The following is a 24,870-nucleotide window of genomic DNA, read 5'->3' on the forward strand; positions in this document are numbered from 1 at the left end:
GTATCTCTTCTGTGTCACTTTGGGGGATTGTGGGTAATTGGACCTAAAATACCATTAAAACGTGAACATTTACAAGAAACCCTACTTGTTGGAATTTGCATTATAATAATTATACACAGGATGATATTGGGTTGTTACCATAGAGTAGCATCCTCTAGGCAGGACCAAGATCTTAACAACTACTGCAGGCTTCATATTAGTGTCCATCCAATTTGCACTCCAGAGTATTTTGCCACCGACCCAGAGGGAACTGGAGATGAACACCCTCATCATCATCTTTTTTAATGGTACTACTGTGGCACGTGCTGGTCTTCACTGCTCTGTTAATTGGTGGATGGTTACAATTTCTGAAGTCCCTATTCCAAATGCGTTACAAACAAAACCACTGGGAGAACGTATCTGGTGCCCAGATACAAAACAGGTTTCTTCTCTCCACTGCAGGCATTCCGCTCACGTGATGAGGCTCAGACACAGTATTCACATTGTCTGATTGAAAAAGATAAATACAGGAAGCAAATTCGAGAGCTGGAGGAGAGAAATGATGAACTCCGAATTGAAGTGGTTCGGAAAGAAGCTTGCATTGTTAACCTAGAGTGCAAACTCCGACGGCTCTCTAAGGACAATAATTTTCATGACCAGGTAGGGTTGAGAAAGGTGAATGTGAGTTATTTTTTTAAGACTTCACTTGTAAAATAATTTAATATGGAAGGAAGAGAGGACTCCCTCCATTTAATTAACTAAAAAATCCACTTGTACTAAATGCCAATGCTCTGAGAAATTTTTCAGTACAATGGGGTACAAGTTGTCCATGTCACACACATAGCTTCTCAAAGGCTGGAATTTCACACCTCGATTTAAAATGGATAGGAAAAATTGTAGAAAGAATGAATTTCTGCAGTGGGATAGAAATTGTGAATTCTTTTGAGGAATTTGCTCCAGTGGACAAAAATCCCCACAGATGTCAATCTGAGTTACTTTTTTGGGACTGGACCACATTCCACATGAGCCTCTGAAGCACTCAAGTCAGAGAAAGTTCTATCAGATTACTCTAAAGGGAAGTCATGAGGAATTGTACCAATCTCTTCTCAGAAGTGTTTCCTTCTGATCTTTAGAGTTTGCCAAGGAATCTACCCATTACCATTATCTCCCAGACCTTTGGAACTTCTAGCCCAAAAGCCAATGGTCAGGAAGCAGATGACTCCTCCACTTCTGAAGAGTCTCCAGAAGATAACAAATTCTTCTTGCCTGATCAGGCTCGACTCAAGAGAAGAGTAAACCTAAAGGGAATCCAGGTATGTTTTAATATCAGGCTGGAATGGTACAGTCCAGGGACTGTTAGAACAAAGAGATAATACATGTTGTGGTTATGCCTCTGGAGCGCTGTGCTATAAAGATAGGAACAGATTTGTATAATACTGTCAGTTTCTACCCTGTGGTGATTTGTGTCTTGAGGAGCAGATTTAATCAGGCTTCATTGACCATTTTCTGTCTTTTCTCCATATTCTCCTTGCTTCTGCCGTTCATTCACATTCTTGGAGCGTTGTCAATAAATTGATTCGTTGCCTCCTTAACAGTAGTGAAAAAAATGACATAATGCCTGAAGTCTAGCACACAAGGAACTGAAGGTGGAAATTGAAGCATTGGTGGAAAAGCTCGCATCAATAGGTAGAAATAATACAAAGAAATGGACACAATCTAGAGTCAAATTAACTGTCTAATTTAGAATTAAATTATGGCAATTTCCTCTCACTTAAAAGTAAGGGGTAGCATGAGTTAGGTCCATGATTTCACCAACTAGCTGCATTCACACTGCTATTATCTGATGCTTTGTTCATGAATTGTAAAAAAATATACAATCTAACATTTGGGGTTTTGAGCTTCTCTTCCCTTTCATCTGCATTTGAATTCTCCCTGCCCTTCATAACCTTTCTGAGCTTTTACTGTCATTATTACTTATGGCAATAGAGCTGCATTTTTTACATTTCATGCTCCAAAAGGATGCCTGTTGTATTAACAGCTGCCTGAAACCAGTCCCAAGGCACCCACTTAGCTTTTTTTTTCTTACTTTGTTCCCTCAGCAGAATCTGGAAATTGCAATACATTTAGGCCGGCTTTTAAAAGTAGTAAGGTAGATAAATCCCATTCATGGCAGTGGCATTTAGATATCTAAATATCTTCAAAGTTTGGGGTCCTGTTGTTTAAATGAGGACAAATATGTTGCAGCACAACAGTGAAAAGGGGGGTGTAAATCTCTTTTTTACAGTATGTGGCAAATATCCTGCATTTGTTTTGATTTTTGTCTTCTTTCTTATAGATCAATCCAAGAGCTAAATCCCCTGTCAGCATGAAAACAACATCAGAGTTTCAAGGTCAGAAAGAGCACCTATGTCCTTATTCCTTTTCTGTTGCTTTGTCTCATTCATTCCGTCTCTTTAAGTTATTTTAACAAACATTCCAACTCCGGACGTTCTCAGCTAAGTCCAAGTCAGTAAAATAGAGAGTTTATCTCACAGTGAATAATGTCATAATTTGAAGTAGTCAAGTGTTTTACCCAATCAGCCTCTCCATCCAGAGGTACCTCTACAAACACGCAATATTGCATTCAATAACTGAATTTTCAGTTTACTTAATTTTCCTTTTAGCTTATAAAAATAGTAAAGGCTGTTTTGTGATACCTGTACTAAAAGTGAATATACTATTCTCTTTTTGCTGTTGGAGAAATCCTTTGATCAATCTAGTGATCATCTAATGAGTTTCCTTGTCCTTCAGCAAAAAGGAAGGACTTTTTAAAAATTATTTTTTAAATCTAAAGCGTTGCAAAGGTTGGAGTGGGGGAGGGTTGACCCACCCATCAGCCAGCTGCCAAGTTACCAAATTAGTTGTTGTATACTCCTAATTCCTCTTATTTAGCTAACACTGTTCTCAAAGCAAAGATCTTAAGCAGCACTTCCTTTATTTTTTATCTGCTGCAGCATGGTTGCTTTTGTACAAAATAAGAAGGTAAACATGGTTCCCTGCTGTAAGACATCATATGTATGTTTAGTATTAGGTAATGGCAAACTTAGTTTGAATTAGAGGTGCTGGAGAAGGGAGGGAGTCCACAGAGACATTCATGCTGTGCTACCTGGGGCTGCTGAGGGATCTCAGACTTCTCGGTCCCAGTTGTAAATTTTTGGTTGTAAAAAAAAAAAAAAATGTAATTCAGTGAGTCAGCCTTATTGCAGGTTGTCAGATCCAGATAATGAAGTTAAAACACAAAGGAATAAAACAATCCTTCTCTAATCTGGTATTTAGTATTCGTAGAGCTAACAAAAAAGTACAGGAAAGAATTGAGAGAAATGGTTGGCAAGAGGCTCTTTGGCGTGGTGTGCATTTCTGTCCTGGGGCAGGAAAGGGTGCCAGTGCTGCCGAGTGCCTCCTGCAGCCTCTGTCCAGTACAGGAAGGGCAAACACGATAAACTGAAATGGAAAGATAATCTTAAATTCTGTTGCAAATCTGTGAAAGATTCTGTATTGAAAGTGATCTAACATCATTTTCTTTGCTGTGTGTATTTTTCTCTGTCATCTGTAAGCGCAGCAGTCAGAGCACAGGATGAAGATGGGGCTGATGCCAGCAATGGCCGCACAGACACTAGTTCCTCTAATTCTGTTTCCATCAGTAACTCCATCAACAGCTGTGAAGTCAGCAAAATTGTAAGGAGCCTTCAGATGCCCCTTGCCTGTCTGCAACCTTCTCTCCTAACGTGGCTGAGAGCTTCTGCAACGCAGTGTTATCACTTTGCTAGCATCCCAGCTGTGATCAAATTCAAGACCTTTGTCAGAAGCTCTCTTAATCCTTTTACCAGCATTTTGTTAGAACAATGTTATTAGCCTTTTCCAAAATTACAGAGCTGCTCTATGTTTATTGACAATTATTTTAGAGGTATTTATGACATCTCACTGTCTGCTTATATCATTTCACATTTGCTGTTAGAAAGATGAGATTCTCTTTGAAAGCTGCTTTGTAATGTAAGAAAATTTTCAGGTTATACTTTTCCTTTTTTTTTTTTTGATTTCTCTAATGCTTCTTCTGTCTGTAAGTAACAGTGAGTGAGAAAAGGGGTGCAGATCACAGCTGGAAGTTTCTGCGTGCCGTAGCCAAACCATTTCTTCCCTGCTTGCTGTATCCCCATAATCTCTCAAGGTAGATATTCCATTATACATATGTGAGCACTGACACAGCAGGACAAGCAGACAGAGAGAGTGCTCTTGCAGAGTGTTAATAACAAAGAACAAAACATCTTTCTAGAACACCGTGAAAAATGCTGCCCCCAGGAAATTAAAATTATACCCAAGAATAGCCAGGAAAGAACTCCCTGCCACTCGTAATAAGCTTAGCTGTTTTAGGAATATTCTTTGGAATATCTGTTGGATACTTCGATGACTTACACTATCATCCCTGCAGTACAATGTAAAGTTTAGACTCCGAACCAGTGTACTAGATTAATAATTGAATCTATAGAGATCTGTATTTTTCTTCCTCATTCCTACTATGTGTATGTCTAGAAATAAACGTATATATGTATCTGCATTCTACTTCTCATCCTCTTCATCCTGTATGTCAGCTGTGCAACATTTATTCTACATATCAAGGATAAAGTTAAAGTTCTTCAGTAAATCCACTCACAGAAAAAGGTATTTTGCCATCAGACAATCTGAACATATAGGTATAATGCTGGAACATATGAATGTGAGTCTATAATCATTTTTTCTTACTGTTGGATATGTTTCTCAGTGCAGAATACTACTGGCAAGCTAACAAGCTAATGCTTTTGTAAATTAAAAATGATACCATGTTTAATACAAACATCCTTTCTTTTGCTGATGTTTCTTAAAAGCAAACCCTGAGAAATCGCAATGACAGCATCATGTCTACCACTCCTGAGCCTCCAGGAAATGACTCAATCGTCCGACGCTGCAAAGAAGATGCCCCTCACTGCAGGTAGGTAGTTGATAAAGTATGTCCAAAACCTGGTGGCACAAGAAGGAAGTAAAAAGGGCCTTAAATGTCCTATTGTGTGTCTCTAGCTGGAAAGCTTCTGTTAGGAAGTTGGGGTAACTTCCTAAATGTCTTTGGGGGGCAGTCATTCATCCCTAATCTTGTCTGTCTCACAGACATCTGAATGGCACTGACCCCTTCTCTGAAAGCTTTATAGCAAAGCGATACTTAGAAATAGTGTTTTGGTGTTGGTGTCAGCAGCATTGGTGTTTGTATCAGAAATATCAGTACTCTGGCTTAGCAAGGTCTGAGTGTGGCATTATTTCGTTGAGCTAGTAAGCACTAAAGTCAAGTATCTTGAGAGTATGCCCAAAATTTCACTGTAGATTATAACTTTATAATCAGCCTGCAAAGTTTTTTTTTAAAAATTTGTTTGTGAACATAATCCAAAATAACTGCTATTCGCATGCCAGGTTGTGGGTTTCACAGTTCATCTGATCTTGATTTGTGTGAAAAAGGTGAGATCATAGTTCAATATGTAAGAAATGGTATATTATTTCCTTGCTTATGCATGGTGTAAAAATAGCTGATTCTCCCCAGACTGACTGAAGAAATTCACCCTTTACCTGAAGCCAACTATGAGGAATATCAGCTCCACAGGAGACCTACAAATCATTCTGAATGGGAAAAACAACAAGCTGTTATTTAGACAGTTTTGCAACCGAAGGACACACTTTAATGAAGTCCTTCTGGTGAAGCAGACAGATCACTTGGCTGGATATCACCAATATCCCCTTAAGAGCAAAATTTTGGTGCATTTTTCCTGTTTAGTTATAAGGCCAACCATTCCAGTCACCCTTAAAAGCAAAGGTTTTATCTAAGTAGTGTTAGTGGGAGCTAGGCTGGAGCCAGAGCTGTGGCATGAGTTTCTGTGCAAACGCTTGGTACACCTTGCCATTCTTTTACTGTAGGCATCTGAGTAACCATGTGAGGTACCATTAAGCTGTTATAAAATCCTTCAAGTACTTTAAAACAAGCAGGTAAATTGCTCCTAAACATGTCATTATTCCTTTTTTTTTTTTTTTCAGCTGTGCTGTTGCCTTATCTAACACCGCCAACATTTTTCTTTGTCACTGAAAAGGTTCCTCCTTCAGAACTTAATGAAATCTGTTGAAAGTGGGAAAGTGAACATCTTTTTCTCTCTCTCTTCTATTATCTTACCTTTGTTTTTAATTCCAGCCTGGTTGAAGAGGACAATGACAGCTTTGGATTTGATGCTTTGGAGCTAGATGGTAAGAAAGAGGATATCATATAGTTTAACTGTGAGATGTGATGAGTTCACCAGCTACAGGTACTGTCAAATTATCAACTCATACTAGATTAGAAGGGACACATAGTTTAGAGGAAAAAAAAAAAGATCATCATAAAAAGAAAGCAAACCTTAAAATAAGGAAAGCATCAGACTGAGAGGGGAAAATATAAAGAAGACAGCACTGAGAAGAGTATAACTGTACCCAGTGAGAGGACAAGAAGCAATGGGTACAAACTGAAGCATAAATACTTATTTAATAAAACAGAACAAAACACTTTTACATTGGAAGGTGGTTGTCTGGAGAGGTTGAGGAGTCTCCATGTCTGGAGATATGCAAAACTCAGCTGGACCGAGTCCTGAGCAATCTCCTCTAGTTAACCCTGCTCTGACCAGGGGGGTTGATTACATGGTCTCCAGAGATCCCTTCCAATCTGAACAGATCTGTAAGAGCAAGTGGGTAGGTCTAGTAAGAAAGATTGGCGTTCCTTGCCACAGTCTGTAATCAATAAAGCCTCTTATCAGGAATTTCCTCATTCAGTTTTGGCTAGGATCAAACTTCCATTTTCACCTTTTCCATCTTTGTCACTCTATCTCGGACTCATTTTCATTTTTGTTACCCTTTTCAGATGACAGTCATGACAGACACTCACATGGAGCTCCTTCAGTTCACTCTTCCTCCTCTTCTCACCAGTCAGAAGGCCTGGATGCCTATGAGCTTGAGCATGTCAACTCCATATTTAGAAAATTCTCTCTGGAAAGGTATTTGAGATGCCAGTTTACCTATCATAGACAGAGACCCCCATTTATCTATTAGTTACTGAAGATATATATTGACAGGAATATCATGTCACAAGTTGTCACTTGACACAAAGACCTCGTGGCATTGTGCTAAGTCTTTACTTCTTTATGTTGACAGCAGTATAACATTATTCTGAACCACTTTCGTATCCTGTAATCCAGTGAAGGTCATCTTAAATTTTCAAAAACTTCAAGCCAGAGAAAATGTTCTGGAGATTTAAATTTACCCCTGTGTTCTTGTTATCTTTCTGCCACAGGTTGCTAGGTGAGGTTGCCATTATACATCTGAGTGCTTGAAGCTATCCAGTTGATCTTCTCTAGAACTTAGGCAGTAATCAGAAGAATTTGTTTTAGAGTCCTTAGATTCTAGTACTTGATAACATTAAAAGTGTATTTATATGTCTCTCATTTATCGTGCATGCATTTAACTCTGTATTGTTAGTTAAAAGATGAGATAATGGCGTAACTGTTGCTTCCTTTCACAAACACAGACCTTTTCGTCCCTCTGTCACCTCTGTTGGTCGCATCAGAAACTCCTGCCATACCATCCAGCGCATAACACTGAATGGAGACAGTCTCAATTCAGAAATCACTCTCGTTGGAGGTAACGATAAAGGGAGCTTTATTAGCTCTGTCAAGACAGAATCACTTGCAGAGAAAGCAGGTCTTCGGGAGGGACACCAACTCCTACTGGTAAGCATAAAATAATCAACACACAGCATTAAATGTCTGTGCACCTGCATGCATTCACGCTCATCACAATACTTTCCTTTATGTCTTCTTTCACCTTGTGTTAATGGCAAACCATACAATTCTTTTGAAGAAAAAAATAATCTGATATTGACTATGAAATTATGGGAGAATAGTATTTATGGTCATCCAACACAGAGACACATACCCCTTTGCACTTTACACTACTTCTGTATGGAAGAGATGAGAGTAACTGACACTTTCCTAAATGCTCTGCCCTTCTGAAAAGAGTAGAGTGGGAGTTGCTCTCAGCTTCCCAGTAGTTGCCTGAAAGGAAGTTCATGCTACTTAGCTCAGCATGATGACTCCTAAACCATTATTTAGAGTGGTCTATCCTGGCACTGGACGTGCAATGAGACAGAAATGTATACAGCTGCAATATGAACGGGAAGAAGGGCTGCACAGCTGTGTAGCTGTACCCGGCATCATGTAAGCACTTCAGTGATGTTTCTGCTAAGTTGCTCATTGCTTAGAGTTTTCCATCCATTGCCAATAATCCCAAACCCTTTCTTCCCCTTAAAATACCTCCAATGGAAACAAACAAACAAACAAGCAAACAAAAAAAAAAACAAAAAAAATTATATTCTTGCACTACTTACTACTGGGTTTATCAAAGAGCTGCAGCATGAGTCCATGACTGCTAACGGTCCTAATTTGAGAGAAAAGAAACTAAGTAATTGGAACATAATCTGCATCTTGATAGCAAAGTATCGGGATTGATTAATGAGAAGATTATGCTGCTTAAAAAACTGGTATAATGGACTCAGAGATTGAACCTGCACTGGATAGTAATATTTCTTTCATATCTAGTTGGAAGGCTGCATCAAAGGGGAAAATCAGAGTGTTCCCTTGGATACTTGCACAAAGGAAGAAGTTCACTGGACAATTCAGAGATGCAGTGGTCCAGTAACACTCCAGTATAAATCAAATCATGAAGGTAAGACCAAAAGTATTTCTCATCTCTAGTAGCTCCAGGTCTATTGTACTAACTAGTGCGGATGAGAATAAGAGAACCAGAATATCTTTTATATTGGTATAAATCTGAAGTATGCCCACCAGTGTTAGCTATGAACTGAAAACAAAACAAAAAAAAAAGCCCATATGCTTGTCACTACAGGACTCTGAAGAATTTACATGGTGGGCCAATAACTACATGACTCACAAAACAGAAACTTATTTTTATGTACTGTTTTCTGTAATACAGCGTGGTGACCTGAATTATCTTTTATCCAGCCGAAGTCCACTTAGCATTTTACCTGATGGAGTTGCCCTGTTTATTACCTTTGTGGCTTTATCTTTTCCTTAACATCTGGAGTTTGTGTTTGATGGATAGAATTTGATTTTAGTGTTCAAGGCTTGTGATGATACTTTGGGGTTGTGGATCAAAAATTACATTCCCAAATCCATTTTTTACCGGTGTATATGAATTTTCAGGTTTTATTTATTTATTCTGGTTAGAGAATTTCAGCTGAATAAATCACACAGGAAGTGATGTCTTTGCTTTTCTTTGATGTTTTCAAAGGTGGGAAAGAATATTGCAAATTTTTGAGCACCGCTTAATGGTAGATAAAGCATGTTATAGTTTGTGGGAGTGCCAATTACAGCTAATAATAAAGGGAATAGCTTGTCATTAAAATTGGTGGCAGAACTCAAGCTGTACTTACAGGATAGAGTTACAGTTATGTCTGCATCTTTGCTGAGAAGTTCTCTGTTTTACAGGTCATGTTTGGAGCACTGAAAATAGGGTTATGTATTATAGGTATCATGACAATGGGAATATTCTCACAGATTCTGATACCAGCAGCATGACCTGTTTCTGAACCAATGCCCTGTTGGTGTCTTTAAGGTGCAGACCCATAACCTTGCTGTAACTGGTGCAACTAGCACTCTAGAAGTACAAACTCTCTCTCAGAAGAGCCTCCGAAGTTTGTGCTGTGTGCTTCTCTCAGAGGATGCCCCGGAACGCAGCAGTGCTGAGGTTTTGACCAGTGGCTGATCAACGCTTTGCCCCTTTCCTCATTGCTGCAGGTTACCGAAAGCTGCTGTCAGAACTGGAAGAAGGGCTTATCACATCCGGGGACTCGTTTCATATCCGCTTGAATCTGAACATCTCCAGCCAGCTGGACTGCTGTTCCCTGTCAGTGAAATGTGACGAGATTGTTCATATTCTTGACACCATGTACCAAGGAAAGTATGAGTGGCTGTGCGCCAGAGTTGATCCTTTCACAGACAGGGATCTGGAAACAGGGACCATCCCCAGCTACAGCAGGTGAGTGTAATGCAGAGTGACCATGACTGAGAGCAGTGGTTCCATAAATAGGAAAATTAATAGCTGCTGTAGGAGAGATGTGTATGTCTTCATCTTTGGGAAAAGACCTGGTGGTGTTAAACTGTAATATGAGCTGTAAAACTTTAGAAAGGAGGCTGCACATCTCACCCAAAAGAATAATGTGGATTTCTCAAAAAGAAGCATAAGAAAATATATCATGGAGATTCTTTAATCCTTAACTGCACTGCAGTCCTGCTCATTATTTTATTCCTGTATTTACGATGTCATTTATTCAGTCCTCACTGCTATTTCTATTTAATCTTTTCTGTCAGCACAGACCCATTGCAGTTCAGCCTTTTTTCTGTGGGGTTTCAAAGGTTTCTTGATCTATGAGATTTCATCCTTTCTTTCAGAGCCCAGCAACTTCTTCTGGTGAAGCTGCAGCGGTTGATGCACAGAGGAAGCAGAGACGAGACAGAAAGCTCGTATAATACTCTTCGGGCACTCCGGGTAAGGACCTACAAACAAGGTCATTTTAAAATCCATTACTCCACTGCTAGTTGTTGTTCATCATGTTAATTTTATGGGAATTCCTATTTACACTCTGTGTAGGTTTTGATCGTCCCAGGTAATGGGTGACCTATGTTTGTTTGAAATAATATTGTCTCTGGCAATGTACCTAGCTCCAGGGTACTGTTAACCCTTCCTGCTATGAGGTAGTACACTTTAAATGTATAATATCTGTTCTGTGTCATAGTTAATCCCTTTCATTCTTCTCTTCCCATAAGCCTCTAACACAACATCACATCCACATGAGGAAGAAGCTGTGTCCTTGGAGTTAATAACTGGAATTATTTCTTTCCTACTGTGAACAATTGTCTAATCCAAAGAGCTGTCATTGTCCCACATTAGAAAAACATTTGTCTCCCAACCTACATGCCATGGAGAGAAGCGGGATTGTCAGGTCTTCACACACAACAGCCCTGCCAATTTCTCCTTTTCCGTCAGTGAAAGAACTTTTATTTTTCTTTCTTTAGCCCCAAGAATTCCATCTTTACACGATTAAAAACTAACTTCCCAATGTATTACTTACCAGAGTTTTTTTCTAGAACTTTTAATAGAGCTTAGGAGGCATACACACTTCTAACATTTGCAGAGACACTGGAGCCACGATATTTGATTTCAGTCAAGGTTGTGCTATGCATTCATCCTGTACTCCAGTCCTCACTCATCAAAGGGATGGAGAGCACCAGCAGCGATGCCAGTGAGAGTAAAAGCTTTGCATGCTATTTCTTGATACAGAAATTACCTCCATCATAAACTGTGGAGTGCAATCTCCTGTGAAGAAAGGAATGTGGAAGAGCAGTGACCGAAGTGCTATAGCTTGCTTAGAACATTGTATTTGCAGTAGATATAAATCAGTCACTGTCCCTTTTACTGGAAATACAAAATATCTGCTTCTGCTTCTGCTTTCTCTGATGCTATGATTTAAAAATATTTTTTTTTTTCACTAGAATACATTGCAGCCAGAGGAGCCTGCACCACCAAATGACCCAAAAGCCAGCCCTCGCCTGTCCAGAGCAAGCTTTCTTTTGGGCCAAATATTACAGGTAATAAAGTTTAAACTCTCAGTGGCATGTCTGAAATAGATCTGAATAACAGATATTCTCAGGCTATTCTAATCTCCCCAGAAACTCTACCTCAGGTATAGAGGTTGCATAAGCACTTCTCTGTGGTACGACAAAGAAGGGGCAAAGCTGTGGGTATGATCTGCAATGCTGTTGTGCAGATACTCAGTGCGTGTGTGTTAATCTGCTGTGGATACATCAGTGCTTTGACTCATGATAGCAGCGAGCTCTGCCAAGGAAAAGAAAAGCATGCCACTTAAGAGCAGAGGAGAAAATAAGAAATCCCAAAGGGCATTAACAAAGGCTGTGAATCAGATCTATGATATTTAAAGAGACTTAGAATTTAGTCTGCAGATCCATGGAGTTTTGTCTTTGATAGACATAGGTAATTCAGATCTCATAGATAACAAGTGTGGACTGATGAATGCATAGGAGAATAAAGAACGTAAGAAATGAGGGTCAAATCTCTGTTCACCTTTTCAGTTTGTCAGCAGGTCTGAAAACAAATATAAGCGCATGAATAGCAATGAGCGAGTCCGTATCGTCACTGGCTGGCCCTCTGGTCTGGCACGGACCTCATCTGAAGCAAAGAAACCCTCACCTGATAAACTGGAAGGTATGGATATAAAATAATGATAGCTTTTACACACGTGGTGCTGATACGAAGGCATACTGCGTAACTGCATGGTTGTTAAAAATGTTATAGGACTTCCCTATTACTAGCTTCTCTGTTCTACTCTGTGCAAAAATTAGGCAGTGTTTGTTACCAAAAGACTGATTTTACTAAAAGTGTTTGGGGAACCAAGCCTTCATGAGCAAGCTTACAACACTGAAACTTCCTGTTTTGTTGGCAGTTCTTCCCAGGTTCTCTCTTGCTCTTTGTCTAAAGCAATTAACTTATTAGCAGAAAGATTCTCCTAGCAAGTCTCCTGTTAAACCATTAAATAATCTCGTGAAAGCAAAAGGCACTTGAATTATTTAGTGTTAGATTGGACATTTTACTACTGGATATATAGTAGGGATAACCCTGGCACGATAGAAAGGAGAACCAGTATGAATAACCATGTCATTTCTGGTTCACAAGTTTCTCCTTTTTTTCTCCAAATACTGATGGAGAGGAAACACCAGTATGAATGTCTTGTTTTCTACTCAGATTTGGATTCTGAAAGTGAAATCAATAAGAGGCTCAGCCTGATCCCTTATAGCTTGGTGAGACCCATCCACTGTGAGCGCAGGCGCCCCGTTCTTTTCACCCCCACCATGCTTGCCAAGACCTTGGTACAGAAGCTTCTGAACTCTGGAGGTGCCCTGGAATTCAACATATGCAAGCCAGGTAATGGGATAAAGACTGCCAACCCTCAGCATTGGAAATAAGAGCATACACATATGTGCACATACACAAGGGCGTGCACTATTGAAAGTTGCTTGAGGTTTTTAAGTCACATCAGAGTGGTGTATAACTACAAGTCTTGTTTTTTTGAGACTGAGATATTTGAATGTTTTTGAGACAGCCAATGCACACAGTTATGAGATTCTGTGTCTGTGAATATTATCCATGTGTATGCTGTGTGGTTGCTAGGATGCCCCTCAGAGACTGAAATGCTGTGAGTGCTCTTTCTGTTTGCATACTGTTTGCATACTGCATATCTAGGCAATGTGAAATTTTGATTAATTTGTTTCTAGTATTTGCTATTATGAGGAATATCTTCCCTAGAGCGATTTTATGTTTCTATCTCGTCCAAGGCTGTGAAGATTGTGCATTTGATCTGCTTGAAAGACTGATTTTCTTCCATTCTAAGTATTTACTATTAAAGCAATATGCAGTACTGTGATTGCTGTAGGGCAGGATTGTATACAACACAGCATTAAACACAGCTGACGTTTCATTTTTACACTAATATTGAATACCCACCGCATAGTACAGTCTTACAGTTATCCAGACAGAGAAACTGAAAAGTTAAGTATCATAATAAATATCCCATCTTGCAATATAAAACAAAAGCTTTGATGTAGAGCCGCAATTCACAAGGGGACCAGTATCACACATTGCAACCTAAGCCAAAAATTTTTGAAACTTTAAACACAAATGTTGGAACACTAAATCCATGTTTTAGGATCCTGTACTGAAGCGACCTTCTTTTTTTTAGCATTTCTCAGCATCCTTCAGCCCTGTAATGTTACTCTGTAACATGAGGTGCTGGAATTGTATTTACTGTTTTAATTTAATGCCTTCACTGTGTTGTGGTAATTGCCCAAGGACTCATTGGTGCAGGATATAGCTGAGGTGCTCAGCTGTGATCAGATTAAGCTTTAATTGAATTTAATGGAAGAAATGAGGCAGCTGTTAAGAAGACAATTCAGTGTTCATCTTCTTTCCCTGAACCATCCTGACATCTTGGGTGAAGTGCTATTGGACAGTTGTTAGGTGTACTGCTGTTGTAATCATGATTTTTGTCCTCATCCACTTCTTCTACCAGATATTGTAACAAAGGAAGAGTTCTTAAGGAAGCAAAAGATGGAGACTATCATCTTCAGCAGAGAAAAAAATCTGAACACATACGAATGCATTGTACCTGCCAATATTGAGGCTGTCACTGCAAAGGTGCTGAGAGTACTCTGTATCCATTGCACAGGCTGTCTGTGAATCTGTCTGCAGTGTGTGTTTCTTCTTGAATGAGAGATTGACCAATTTATAGTTGCATGTTCTTTTTCTTGCCCACCTTAAATCTTAGATTTGTATTTATTCTCTCACATGGCTTTTATTTGTGCTCTTGCTTTTCCTTTTCCTTTTCATCCTCAGCTATATCCTTTTATATTCTCACTCATTCCCTGTGATGACCCACATTGATGCAGCAAAATATCCTTTCATTTTCTGTGCTTCATCCCTTATTCAGTTCCTTTTCGTATTGTAAGTATATATGAATGCGTGAGAGAGTAAGAGACACAAGGACCGAGACAAAAGAAAGGATAGCCTGAAACACAGACGCAGGGGTGTACAGTACAAAGATAACGATGTCAAAGACAGAGACGTCATATCAAGTAGAGTAGATTTGATGCACAGCATGGAAAAAAGGAGAATTAAAGTGATGTTTTTTCTCATACAAGTAGTTGCAGTAGATGTTCTCTCTGAACAAAGACCATGTGTGTGTTTGTGTATATATGTAAAACTTTTATCACACTCTTCAATTTTAGATCAATCAATTTCTATTTTAAGCCTTTTCAGAGAGCTATTGAGCTTCACTTTTATTTGACTGGCTAGTTGTAAACCAGTAGGAGGAGTTGGGACTTTAAATGTATATTTGATTAAAAGGTTTTAAATCAGTACAATGGTAAATGGAGAGCTTTTCAGCTGACCCCGTAAGGTATGGATACCTTTATCTCAAGATTCTACAACAGTGAATGTTCCTTTGTAACGCTGTTATGACTTTGTTTTTAGAATAAGCATTGTCTACTGGAAGCTGGAATAAGCTGCACAAAGGATTTAATCAAAGCCAAGATATATCCTATTGTTCTCTTTATCAGAGTCTCGGAGAAAAACATCAAGAGGTTCAGGTAAAATATCAAACCTTTTGCATATTTGATATTCTTTTATTCAGTGGGTAATTCTCGAGTCCAATAAGGTTATCACTGAGAGAAATGCAGGTCCTCTTCTTTCTTCATCTGGTGTCTGTGTGTGCATTGTTTCCTACCATGTCTTCTTCCTGAAATATTGACCAGGAAAAAGAAGGAATTCCCCAATTTTTACATTCTTTCACTGTCTCTGATAGCAATGATCATTGTGGGAGGATAAGACTGAAGAATATGTCTTTTTCTCCATGCTTAGCACTCCCACAGCATTTCTTAAGGTAATAATAGCTGTAAGAGGAAAGTTCACAAACTTGCACTCTCCCTACATTCAGCCCTCTTAAATTATTTCCCCATAGCAAGTATTTTTCCTTGGGGGAAGGATGGAAGTAGGGGGGGATAGACCTGGAGTAGCTGTATTCTCCACTGCTTTTATTGCTTGTATATAATCAGTAGAAAATAAATTCTTAATAGGGCAGCTGGGACTACGGGATTCACTTACAGTGCAAGACATTTATTTTTGGTCTGCTCATTTGGTACAGGAAACTATTGCCAAAGCCGGAGACCGAAGATGAGTTTTTACGTATGTGCCGTCTGAAAGAGAAAGAACTGGAGGCACTGCCATGCCTTTATGCCTCTGTAGAGGCAGATGCATGGAGCAGTATTGAGGATCTTATCCGAGTAATAAAAGACAAGATCGGAGAAGAGCAGCGTAAAACCATCTGGGTAGATGAAGATCAGCTATAAAAAAACAGTATGTAAAATGAAGCTCTTTGGTGACAAAAGGACATACTCAGGTGGAGCGGGGGCTCGCAGAATTCTCTGATTCGGTGCCCAGTGCTCTCTTCTGTTTCATCCTTGCTGCCTGGGGACTTGCTACTGGCAGAATGCATGTATGGAATGGAACTGGAGCTTTGCTGAACAGCCAACATCTCAGATGCTGGGGATCTGGGGTGTGGATCGGACCACAGCCACCACCACAACTTCTGACCCACCAGCATCTCTTAATGGACAGCAGCTGTTTAACAAGTCAGAAGGACAAAGATCTTGCGAGGGAGCTTAGGGTAATTTATTATGTAAAAATACAGTTCACAGCTGGCCAATCAAACACTTCTGATGAGACCAGATAAGTGAAATCGAAGAGAAATAAAGCGTGAGGATTGGACTAAAGGATATAGAATTGAGACGTGTCCTGCACCCATCTTGAGGTGAGGTTCCAAAAATACTGCAATAAGGAAGCTGTTTGGTAGCAACAGAAACACTACCGCTGGTGGCTGAGGCAGCTCTGTAGCCCTGTTTTTCCATGACCATTTCAGTCAGAAGGGAAGAGAATAGCTGTAATTCCTGGCATTAATTAAAAGGACAATTTTCACTTCCTCTTTAAACCCAGTCCTCTTTAACAGTTTTGTGGGTTTTCTTTTAGTCTTGGCAGTTACAGAAAAAAAAAAAAAAAAGAAAAGACTCCACAGTCCCAGTGGCACATCAGATCTTTCCAGATCTGCCAATGTTTCATTTATTTTTTCCCTGCCTCTGTACTGTATTAATTTGTATGTCTCTCAATTTTTACCATTTTTCACTTGTGGAAAATTCTATTGTGCCTTCTCTAGGCAGCAAGGTTCTCTGTTTCTCCACTGAAATCTGTATTTTTGTACAACATCATTGCCTGCCAACATGCCTGCTCTCAACAGGAGGGACTATTCTGAGAAGAGGAAAAGGAGAATTTCATAAGCCAGTAATCGCTGTGAGCCACTCAGTCCTTGACCTCTCTGCCATGACTGACAGCAAGGAGACCAGTGAGTGTCACACTGTGCTGTGGCCAGCTAGTATAACATTTTCAAAAGTGTGTACATGACTTAGAAGACCACATCCCATTTTCAAAAGCACTCGACTCCTCAGAGACTTTAAGTTCCACCAAAAATGAGTGGGACTAGGACTCCTAAATCTCTTAGGGCTTTTAAAATTTTTCCTCTATACATCAGACACTGCATTGAGACTGCCAAATTGATTCAATAAAACTGATCCGATAATTATGACTTGCGCAGTTGCTGATCTGAAATGCAATAAAATCTGACCTACAGATGAAGAGGTGTACATCTCATTATCCTTAGATCTTTCATTCGCTGCCATACCCCTCCCTTTTAAGATGCATTTAATAACAAACAACCTTATCTCTGCTTCTGTGTTCATCCCGTGCGCCCTGTCTTGGTAGCTCAGGCCAGCATGCAGCAGCTTGCAATAAAAAGACAAAGAATCCAAGCAAAACATCTGGCCTGGTTGCCATTAACTGCTGCACTGTCCTGGTGATGAGCTTCTGATGTTGGGGGTGTCTCCCAGGTGGACTGGGTCAGTTCATGTTAGCTTACATGACTGTGCTTTTCTGCTCTCCTCTTACTTTTATGCATATCATTTTTTTAACTAATGCTGTTTTCTAGAAGTCATTTATGTCAGCTTACATCTAAATTTCTGCTGCTGTGTTTTTCACATTATTAATGTTTGAAAGACTGCTCATAGCTAGCGTTTCTCAGATAATAGCTTTTTACCTTCCCAATGCCATCTGTTTGGACTGCGCAAGCAGGGGGATACTCCTATTTTGCAATCTCTTCACAAAGTACAGGCTGCATCCACAATTTGCAACTCCCTCCAGGGCAAAGAATAACAGCTGATTGGGGTATATATAGAACAAATTGGTTGATTCTTCATAGAGCCTCTGTAGCTCAACAAGAAAACAAAGTGTCGGCTGGGAAAGCTGAGCCTTCCAGGAGCATTTTTGCAGATATTCCTAATGTCCTGGTCATGCAACCTTGTGCGACAGCTGCCTGTGCTTTGTTACCGTGACAGTTTTGAGTCCGCAGCTGAGCAAGGGGTGGGACTGCAGGAACATTCCTGGGCTGCTTCAGCAAAAAGTTCAGCCAGGTCAGCTTCAGAGCCGGCAGGAGCAGCCAGCTGCCTGCCTACAGGACAGAGCTCACCCCGTGTCCCTGTTGCAGGGATCAGGAACAGCTGGCAGGGCGGCTGGGACAGACGGGGAGCTGGAAGGAGGGGCTGAAGGATCTCCATCTCTCATGGCTGCTCCTGCAGTGGTCTTCTCTCCCCACTGCTTTAGTTCTGAGCCCTCTTTACACAAACAACAGCTGTGGATGTGATTTATCTCACTTAACTTCAGACATGGAAAAGGTGGATGCCAAAGTCTGAAGGAGGTTCCTTTCACAGTGAATGGAGATACACCTCCCAAGAGCTATTTGTCTAACTTACTGTAGATGGCTATCTTAGGATGAGACAAATTGCCCTCTGAACTGTTTGTTTCTTTCCATGGTCTATAGAAGAAAACTAGAAAATTTGTCTGGCCTAAAGGCCAGCAAAAAAAAAGCATTTAGCTTTTTGATCTGTAAAGCTAAGCCCACCTTGTGGAAAAGGTGGGACTAGAGATGGAGGCAGGGAACAATAACAGATCTAATTATTTATGTGAAACAAGAGGAGTAAATACGCGGAACACATTCTTCTTGATATCTGAGTGAATCTCCTGTAAATTCCCAACCCTGCAGATGCTGTAAGGCATTGAGGTTGTCTACCCATTTGACGCAAGGCAACCAGACTCTTAAGTGAAGTAAACTGGCAGAGCTATGTGCTGTGGCATTCATAACCCTCATCTCTCTTTGACTGAGTGGAGAAGGACTGGAAACTATACTCCCCCTTGACTTCTGGATGTGAACTCAAAAAGCAAATCTGTAACTGGAGCACATTCCCAGAAGCGCAGCAGAGCAGTAAGGGCCATTAGCATTTACACTAGCTGAAGAAGTGCTTCTGATGTAGTTCCAAATGCTGTCCATCTAAACTGGAAGAAATTAACCTCTGTGTCTTTTGAAATATATTCAAAACTACAGGCTTGAAAAGAGGCCATGAATTTCCCTAAATGGCAGGGTATTGGAGTCAGTGTGAATTCCAAGTCCTGAACTGGCAGATCTGAAGTGCAAACTTTGAACTTGGGCTGTAGATTTTCTCAGTATTCTTGATTCTGCTAAGTCTTACTTATGAGGTATTACTTTAATCTACCAACCTCTTCCCTCCTCACATACAAATGTAATATAGACAATCCTGAGCTTCTGATCACATAAACAAATGCCCACCCATGCATAGTCAGCTTATTTGTCAAGGACCAATAGCGATCATTTTGTTGAAAAACTGAAAGCAATGATTAATAAAAGGCAATCGAAACTGGAAATATTGTAAATGTGTGTTGTAAGCAGTGTAAAAACTGAGTCCAAAACAGGCTTTCAGCTGGATCTCATGGAACTGTAAGGATTTGACAAGTTTTCAGTTGGATTTTCTTTGGGTGTTTTTGTGTTGTTAGACAGCACTTAGTATAAGATTTGCAAACAACCGGACTTGCAGGTACCACTGTAATTCAGACAAATTATCCGAGTCTAATAAAATGAAGCTGCAGACCCACGTTCAAGCTGGCTGCCGTGGCTGGACATCGGAGTTCAGATCAAGCCATCTGACAGAGACATGTCTGGATACCAGTTGCATTTGTCTGTCTGAGGTAAGCAACTTTTACATTAATCCATTTTAAAACATACCACTCAAGGTTTCTAACTGTAGTCTGTGAACATTTCTCCACAATCTGTATTTTAAGCTAAACAGGGAATTATCAGAAAATCAGGGTAATTGTCCTGTATTCAGTATGCTACTTTTTTTTTTTTTTTTAACAGAAAAAGTTCTAAAGCACCAAATAATTAACAGCCTTTCAAAATATATTATCGGAAAACTACTTCTTTCATTTAAGAGCTCACAAGAGCTTGCTGAAAAATTTTTAGATGCGGATTGTTCTTTGGAAAATGTCATTGAAAAAATGGCCACTAGAAAATGCAATTTGAATGGAATCCAATGGAATATTGTGCTGTTAGAAAATGTGTTTTCATCCAAATCAATTGTCTGTAAAAATGTTTTCATTCTGACATTTCATTTAAAAAAAAACAGTTTTTAAGTAATACTGAAGTAGTTCTTTTCAGTATTTCACATACTTTCAGTCTCTTACCTAGAAATATTTCTGGCTTTAATTTTTTTAATTTTTTATGGTTGAAGTATTTTTAAGAGTCTACATTTAAGCATTTAATTTGATTCAAACACTTTTTGAAGAAAATCTTGTATTTGATTTTTATATTCTACAAAGTAATAGAAGTAAGGCCTTATAGCTATCAGATGCGGAATAATTTCTGTGATCACAAGAAAAAAAAGCACTGAATCTGGCTTTACATTATATTTAACTCTGCTGCTAAAATGATGTGTTATATAAGTCAGTATCATGCAGTTCAGCACATTTGGGAATTGTTGCAGGTAAAAATTTCATGCAAACTTTATTACACAGAATTTGATATTCCTTTGAATCAGAATTCTGGCTGGAGGCTAAGCTGTCAATTGGTCTGTCTGCAGCACAGACAGCTCTGGCAGCACAATTTGCAGGGGGGTAGGAACACACACAAAGCAGACTTTTGCTTATGAACCTTAAGTGGAGATAGTTGCCAAAGCTGGAAAAATGCCTGTGAACCTGTTAGAGCTATTTGTATTCTTTTATGCCAAGCTATTTTCATGGGTTAGGGTTGGAAAACTCTGTAGCAAGGATGAAGGCAGAGAGACAGTATTCAGGTGGGCCGACTTCAGCTCTGGGGTGTCCAGAACTGCGCGGACCCCGGAGCTGCTGTGAGGGTACGATGCTCTGCATGGTCACCTAAGGGGAGATGTTCAAGCAGCAGTTGCTGTGCTGGCTGCTGCAGACTGAAAAAAGCAAGTCACAGTTAGGGATTTGGGACTTCTAGGAGAACAGCATTCTAGGATTTTGCAATTATTTGAATTGAGTACTCTGAATCATTCAGCATTAATCAGCTTATACTGTGAAGCATATCAAATGTGTTCCCTCTTGGTGCAGTTGCTATCTCCCTTGCTTTTGTTCCGAGGACTGAATGGTATTGTGCTATTTTGTGCTGTTTGCCATTAAAAGGTATACAGGATTTCAACTGAGATACGTGATTCCTTTCTTACAAGTTCCTCTGCTTTCCCCACATCTCCTGCCTTGCTCAGTTTCCGGAGTTCTCGTTTGCTCCCCGCTCCATGTAACGCCCAGGCTGATTCAGGGTTCGCAGCACACTTGGCTTGCCTGAGGTCCTTCATCAGAACACTGCTCCGTGCAGTCGTGTCCAGCGCACCGAATGATTAATGTGTAAATTGAAACTGTAATTCAAGAAAAACCTTGTGCTTTACTGGACTCGCCTGCAGCAGAAAAGAAAAAGGAGGCTCTCATGCGGATCAATGCAATGTGCCTTTTGACTTTGGAGACCTAATCCCAGTGTGATTCTTGGTTCAAGCACAGTGAATACGGTCCTTTGGCTCTGGCAGCTTGGCTAGCAGCACAGCTGTTGGATGTAACTCCTGGCACAGCAGGAGTTACGCTGACAGCGCAGTGCGAGTCCTGCCCACGCAGGACCTGGGGGAACCGGGGTAACTTATTCTGTCTGACACCTTCCTGAACGGAAAACCTAATTCAGCCAACGCTGTGCCGAGAGACCGTGACAGGAAATTTCCTCCTGAATCTTTCAGGGACCGCAGAATTCTGCCTTGCTCCCAGAAATCACACTCGATATTTCTGCAAAGCCCTCTGCAGCCCTTACCCCCCCAGAAAAGGATCTGTGCCAACCTCATGGGCTTTCCCCCGCATCTTTCTAGTGAAAAATTTTGGTCTTTCTCTCTGATCCTGCAGAAGCAAATGGAAGGCCTCCCATCCCAGTTTTCATCTGTAGCGTTCATGTTTCTTTACAAAGTAGGTGTTGTTAACATTCCTGTGCAAACAGAGGAACTGGACAGAGGGTCGGTGTGGCCGATCTGCCCAGGGCAGCACCACGGGCTGGCTCCTTAAACCCTGCACAGAGCTGGCTCTGGGTCTGCGCTGCTCTGGCCTGAAGACTCTGAACAAGAGCATAATGCAAGTCTGGCAGTTCTCTCAAGGATTTGAGTGGTGGCTGCCTTAAGTGGTGAGATTTCTAGTTTGATTTGAGAACCCTACCAGTAAGCCAAGTTCAGAACAACAGGAAACTCGTCCACCCTCCCTCCCCCGCCTCCTTTTTTTCTGTTCCTCTGCTGCAGAAACTTTCTGATGTTCAGATCACAGGCTCTCCGGGGTTAAATGCACCATTAGTCACTGGAAAAAAAAAAAAAAAGGAAAAAAAAGAAGACCCTTTAAAAGCAGATGGTGGGTGATAGGGAACCTGTTTGAGAGTAAATATCTACAACAGCATGTCTGCTTCATCAGATATTAGCATCAAAAGCTGTCTGACAATTTAGCAACAAACAGCAATATTGATTTTCTTCCAAACTGCAGACACAGAAAGCACAGAAAGACAAAGACGGAGAGATGGCTCTTTCATAGGATCCCCATCACGCCTGGGCAAATAACAAGGCAGGACTGCCAGGCAGTGAAGCACCTGCAACATCCAGGTCAGCGTGGTACCAGCAGCCTGCAGGTTAGAGGTGACTCAAGGACGCAGGGCATGGTCCAGCTCCTGGCCCCGAGGGTGTGCAGCACGCAGTGATACCTTCCCAGGGATGAAGAAGTGAGGATGCAGCCGGGCTGTTCCCACCACGGCAAGTGGGATCTTGTGGATGGAGCATGAAGCGGTGAGGTACAGGTTGCTTCCCTTGCTGTTTTCAGAGGATACACGAATTAATCACTACGAAGCAGTCGAACAGTAATAGCTACCTCTCCACCTGGGCTGCCTGCAGCCCCAGCAGCCATCCTGACTTTTCAGGGCACTTGCAAAGTAGCCATTTTTCCATCCTGGCAATCTGGAAGAATTCTACCAGAGAACTACGATGCAACTCTTTTTTTTCCTTTGTTCTCTGTCCCATTAACTTCATTTTCCCATGTTGGTAGAAAAGTCTTCTCATGGCCAGCAGTCAGACCTCGGAACCACTTCTTTTATCACAAGTGTTTGGTATATCCAGTCCTCTGGAGAACAGCTTTCTTTTTTTCTGATTTAAATTCACCACAACTATTGGTCTCACATCAATTATGTACACTTCTCCCTTGCCTGTCAGTCTGAAATGCCAGTGAATCTGGTAATTTTTGCTCACAGAAGTGGGAAACTAACAGGGATCTGATCTTTGGCACAGCCTGCAGTGATTGCAAGTACCAAGGCATTAGCAAAACAGCAAGGAAACAGAAACAGGCACTGAAACTCACTGAAGTACAATCTCCTGCTCACAAACAAGTATTCAGAGAGTAACTCGTAACGTAGTGCTTCAGAAAGGGCTGGGGTACATCAGGACAGTGCCCAGGAAGGGCTTCACAAAGCAATATCCAGCCCTGGTCATGGGGACATCCAGAAAGCTCACGATAGAACAGGACAAGAAATAAGGAATAACTTGTGCCTAAACTTCCTGGAATAAATGGACACAACTCCATCAACTTTTAGCTCTGCGCACCAGAAGGAGCTAAGCTGGATATCGGCTCTGACCTACCTAGAGTTTTTTATAGCAACATTGCCATATTGTTAAAACACTGTTTTAAGAGCCAGTTTTTGGTTGTTGCCTTCATTTTTTTCACCCTAGAGAAAGCTGGTGGGGTAAACTTCTATTAAATGAATGTGAAAAATTGATGCCTGGGTCTAAGTGCACATTTATAAATATAACATCAAATTCAGTGGCTTACAACAGCGTGTCTCCCAAAGAGCTCTGCCCTCCAAGCACTGCCTACCCTGCTGTAGTAATGGTCTTTCTCTTACCAGCCTCCTGAAATGCTCGAGCAGTCTTCCAAAGGCAGCCTTATGCTGGTGAGATTTAGCTCTGTCATTGTAGCTTGTCTGCAGCATTTACTTCTCCATATCCTGGTGCTGAGCTGATTTGCTCATTATCAGATTGCTTTTTATTAATCACAGCAGTAACAATGGGACAGAGAAGCTGGAATACAGCATAGACAGTGCTTCATTTGTTCCAATTGATTTTCCTATCACATTTTATTACTACTATTTACTTTGTGCGCCTCAGAAAGATTGAACTGCACTGTGCAGTAGGGGTACATATTTGAATTTCTCCTCCTTTTAGCTCGTGCTATTTCTATTATGATAGTCAGAACAGTGGGTTCTTCCAGCAACTAAGCCATGACCTTCTCTGCTATAAAACAGCATATAGAGGTTTTGTGATAATTAGACTCCACCAGCGTGTGAAGTCCTGCATGTGGAGTCCTAGGGAAATCCATGCGAATCATGGATACCGAGCACGTCTGAAAATTAGATTGCCAAGATGGTATTTTACAAATTCTCAGCATTGACCAGAACCACAGCTATAGCTAAAACAGCCACAAGGTATAATTTGAGAGTATGCAGAATATGTGTATGCATTCTACACTTGGGATAGGATGTTCTGGTGGTTTCAGGGTGAGGTTTTGTCTTGCAGTAAAAATAATGGAGATGATGGTGATGATGATGCTTTTTTTTTTTTTCCTGCTTCTTCCTAGCTATTTTCTAATATCTTAGATCACTTCACAAGCTGGATCTGGCAAACTTCAGCCAGCATATCTAAAACA

At 40.6% G+C, this 24,870-nt stretch overlaps 1 protein-coding gene across 4 annotated transcripts in view; it reads left to right on the forward strand.

Annotated features, from left to right (window-relative positions):
• CARD11 (caspase recruitment domain family member 11) overlaps positions 1 to 17,382 on the forward strand; it is a 106,467-nt gene extending 89,085 nt beyond the window's left edge. For all 4 annotated transcript variants that reach the window (XM_013174876.3, XM_013174874.3, XM_013174875.3 and 1 more), the window contains exons 8-24: positions 442 to 639; positions 1,113 to 1,292; positions 2,315 to 2,369; positions 3,578 to 3,693; positions 4,878 to 4,981; positions 6,218 to 6,270; positions 6,917 to 7,049; positions 7,580 to 7,781; positions 8,649 to 8,775; positions 9,867 to 10,107; positions 10,521 to 10,617; positions 11,622 to 11,717; positions 12,219 to 12,351; positions 12,889 to 13,068; positions 14,213 to 14,337; positions 15,172 to 15,287; positions 15,842 to 17,382. In XM_013174876.3, the coding sequence (XP_013030330.2) occupies positions 442 to 639; positions 1,113 to 1,292; positions 2,315 to 2,369; positions 3,578 to 3,693; positions 4,878 to 4,981; positions 6,218 to 6,270; positions 6,917 to 7,049; positions 7,580 to 7,781; positions 8,649 to 8,775; positions 9,867 to 10,107; positions 10,521 to 10,617; positions 11,622 to 11,717; positions 12,219 to 12,351; positions 12,889 to 13,068; positions 14,213 to 14,337; positions 15,172 to 15,287; positions 15,842 to 16,046 (2,361 nt within the window). In that variant the 3' untranslated portion in view covers positions 16,047 to 17,382. The remainder of the gene's footprint in view (positions 1 to 441; positions 640 to 1,112; positions 1,293 to 2,314; positions 2,370 to 3,577; positions 3,694 to 4,877; positions 4,982 to 6,217; positions 6,271 to 6,916; positions 7,050 to 7,579; positions 7,782 to 8,648; positions 8,776 to 9,866; positions 10,108 to 10,520; positions 10,618 to 11,621; positions 11,718 to 12,218; positions 12,352 to 12,888; positions 13,069 to 14,212; positions 14,338 to 15,171; positions 15,288 to 15,841) is intronic.
• Positions 17,383 to 24,870: the final 7,488 nt, after the last annotated feature.

Source organism: Anser cygnoides, chromosome 15 (genome assembly GCF_040182565.1).
Source record: "Anser cygnoides isolate HZ-2024a breed goose chromosome 15, Taihu_goose_T2T_genome, whole genome shotgun sequence".
Taxonomy (NCBI): Eukaryota; Metazoa; Chordata; class Aves; order Anseriformes; family Anatidae; genus Anser; species Anser cygnoides.